Raw genomic sequence first — 3,555 nt, 5'->3', positions numbered from 1 at the left:
CTCTTATTCCCTATTTATCATTCTCTTTCTCGTATCTTCGTATATTAATTTCTTGTAGTACTTTGCTGCTAGTATTATCCAAAAATTCCAACATCATCCGCGAAAGAAAACTACTTTCGACAACGGCTTAGGGTACTTACTAAAAATCATGTTTAATTAATTCTTGCCTCAACAATACATTTGGCTCTGATCCTCATTTTTTAATGTTTTTTTGTTGTGCATGCATGGTTGTGTTTTTTAGTAACGCAGGTCATGGCTGAGAAGATTATTACGTTTTGCCGTTACTATGTTCTACTTATTGTTCTTCTTCCTTATCGAACCCTCCAATTCTTCTACCACAAGCTTTCATTCCAAGTCTCAAGGGCCTCTAACCTAGATGCTGCTGAGGGCATCGAAAACCATGCTCCCATTGAGCCAAAGCTCTCTTCTTCCTTCATCACAGACTCCGAAATCCAATCTGAATTTGCTCACCATGCTCCTGGTGTTGCCATGATGAACAATGGCAGCTTTGGTTGCTGCCCTGCTTCTGTCATCTCTGCCTTGCAACAATGGCAGCTCAAAATGCTCCGCCAGCCGTGCAATTTCTTCTTGAATGATCTCCAGAACAGGATACTTGAATCAAGAACCATAGTTAAAGACCTTATCAACGCAGAAGATGTGGATGAAGTCTCCATTGTAGACAACATCTCCACTGCTGCTGCCATAGTCCTGCAGCAAACAGCATGGGCGTTTGCTGAAGGGAAATTCAACAAGGGGGATGCTGTCATTATGTTTAGCTGCACTTATGGTGCGGTGAAGAACTCAATCAAGGCCTACTTTTCACGTGCTGGTGGGTACGTTATCGAAGTTCCATTTAACTTTCCATTGAATTCCAATGAAGAAATCATAAGTGAATTTAGGAAAGCATTGGAGAGAGAAAAGGGTAATGGTAGGAGAGTGAGATTGGCTGTGATTGATCATGTCACATGCATGCCAAGTGTTGTAATGCCAGTTAAGCAATTGGTTAAAATCGTTAGGGAAGAAGGTGTTGAACAAGTTTTCATAGATGCAGCTCATGGTGTTGGGTGCGTAGATGTTGATATGCAAGAAATTGGGGCAGATTTTTATGCTAGTACTTTGTATAAGTGGTTCTTCTGCCCACCTGCAGCTGCATTTTTGTATTGTAGGAAGTCAGCTACATATTCAGATTTGGAATTACATCACCCTGTTGTATCTCATAGGTATGGTAAGGGGTTGGCTGAAGAAAGTTTTTGGGTTGGGACAAGGGATTATAGTCCATATCTGGTGCTTCCTTCAGCTATGGAGTTCGTTAAGAGGTTCAAAGGCGGTGTTGAGGGAATCAGAAAAATGAATCATGATGCTGTTGTAGAGATGGGGAAGATGTTGGCAGAAGCTTGGGGAACCAATCTAGGCTGCCCTCCTGATATGTGTGCTAGCATGATCATGGTTGGTTTACCATCTTGTTTGGGGATTTCAAGTGATAATGATGCTATGAAGTTATGGGCACATTTACGCAAGAAATTTGGTGTTGAAGTCAGGATACATTATCAAGCTCCCAAAGATGGAGAGGTTGTGTTGACAACGGGGTACATTCGAATTTGTCATCAGATTTACAACAAAGTTGATGACTATTACAAGCTCAGAGATACAATTAATCAACTCGTTCATGACGGGTTCACTTGCGCTCTTGAGGTATACATATTGTCTTGATCCACTTTATTGGTTTGTAAGCTAGAGCCTAGACATACTACACACTGCAATTTCCTGAATTTGGTTTGCTTACTTGTTATTGACATGGGATTTTTATGTTAATCTGCAGATCAATGACGCCTGAAGAAATCCGTTTGATAAATAAAAAGGAGCTATACATATAGTTCTCTGTCTCCTACATGCTTTGCTAGTTGAAACACAAACAATCCATACAAAAAAGTTCATGAACTGGTTTTTTTTTTTTTTTTTTCAGTTTGATATGCCGAAATGTTGGTGTATGAATACCTAAGCAATTTTCTGTCAGCTTCAACGAATGTAATTTCCAGAGATGTTTTAGACAACCACTCACTAATGGACTCCATTTGAACACAGCACTGACCTAAAAATACATGCCCTCAACTCTCTCCCCTTTAAATTTTTATAATAAGCAATTGTAACTGTTCTGAAAAAAAGAAAAAAGAAAAAAGAAATTGTAATATAGAGTGTTGACTGTCACTTTGAGCAGTGTGAGAGTTAAACTGTCTTTTTGAGCAGTGTGGTACCAAATGCGAGTGCTGCAACAAATGCTATCAGTTCAGCTATTGACTGCACTTGTTAACAAGCTGATATGATTTTGAGTAAAAATTTCAGTGGATATATTTATTAAAAACTAAGGCATGGGAAATGGTAAGCTGATAGTACTAATTGGGCGAAAATATTGTACAACTTAGAACAAGGCATGAAGTTGATAGTACTAATCAACTCGAATTTGTCATCAGATTTACAACAAAGTTGATGACTATTACAGGTTCAGAGATGCAATTAATCAACTCGTTCGTGACCGTTTCACTTGAACTCTTGAGGTATATATATGCTCTGCCTTCATCCACTTTATTGGTTTATAAGCTAGACATACTACACAGCAGTTCCCTGAATTTGGTTTGCTAACTTGTTATTGACATGGGATTTTATGTTGATCTGCAGATCAATGAGGCCTGAAGAAGTCCGTTCGATGAATAAAAGGAGCTGTAGTTCTCTGTGTCCTACATCCTTTGCTAGCGGCAGTGGTTTTGGTACCATTAAGTCCTTAAGGGATCCTTCTCGGCAACAAGCTATGCAAAAAAGTCCATATTTTGGTTTTTTTTTTTTTTTTTTGGGGGGGGTTGGTGGGGTGTGTTGTGGGGAGTGGTGTGGGGTGGGGTGTGGGGTTGGTTTGATATGCAGAAAAGTTCATGTATGAATGCATAAACAATTCTGTCTGTTTCAAGAGAGGATTGACATGTACGACTTGTTAGAAAACCACTCATCAATAGACTCCACTAGCAGGAAAGCCCGCGCAATGCTGCGGGTTTTGAAATTGCGTAGACAAAGTTAGACTGTTTATATATATAATGAGATTTAATTTATAACATTATAAAGGAGTGTAAGTTGGAAAAAAGCATGTAATAACATATTTTACAGGCTACTTGTTATGTTAAAGTACTACACTTGTTTTTATATACATTGAGATGTTTATAGTAGGAAGTAGACATCAAAATAGCAAAATTTGGATAGTTTTGTACAGCATGCTATTTAATTGGGCGAGCTTTGTTTTGCACTTTCTTCATGATTTTTTTCTCTTTGATGGAGGTCTTGACCCTGTTATAAAAAAAAGTGAGAAAATAGTAAATGTTAATATTGATGAATGGGGGAAATTGAGTTAGGACAATAATCATAAACATTTAATTATGTATAAACAGGATTAATATAATTTATTGATTTAATAAGAAAGTTATAAATAGTTTTTCAATGTAGGAAATACAAAGTTACAAAATTAAGAGAACTAATGAGCAAGTTGTAGATGGTTTTCTAATTGAAGTAATACAA

At 37.6% G+C, this 3,555-nt stretch overlaps 1 protein-coding gene across 1 annotated transcript in view; it reads left to right on the top strand.

Moving 5' to 3' along the window:
* Positions 1-1,901, top strand: part of LOC117630572 (probable L-cysteine desulfhydrase, chloroplastic) — a 2,815-nt gene extending 914 nt beyond the window's left edge. The window contains exons 2-3 of the mRNA XM_034363275.1: positions 250-1,692; positions 1,820-1,901. Coding sequence (XP_034219166.1) covers positions 250-1,692; positions 1,820-1,834 — 1,458 coding nt within the window. The 3' untranslated portion in view covers positions 1,835-1,901. The remainder of the gene's footprint in view (positions 1-249; positions 1,693-1,819) is intronic.
* Positions 1,902-3,555: the final 1,654 nt, after the last annotated feature.

Source organism: Prunus dulcis, chromosome 6 (genome assembly GCF_902201215.1).
Source record: "Prunus dulcis chromosome 6, ALMONDv2, whole genome shotgun sequence".
Lineage (NCBI taxonomy): Eukaryota > Viridiplantae > Streptophyta > Magnoliopsida > Rosales > Rosaceae > Prunus > Prunus dulcis.
Note: the sequence above shows the minus strand (reverse complement) of the source record. Positions and strands in the feature narration are given on the sequence as shown.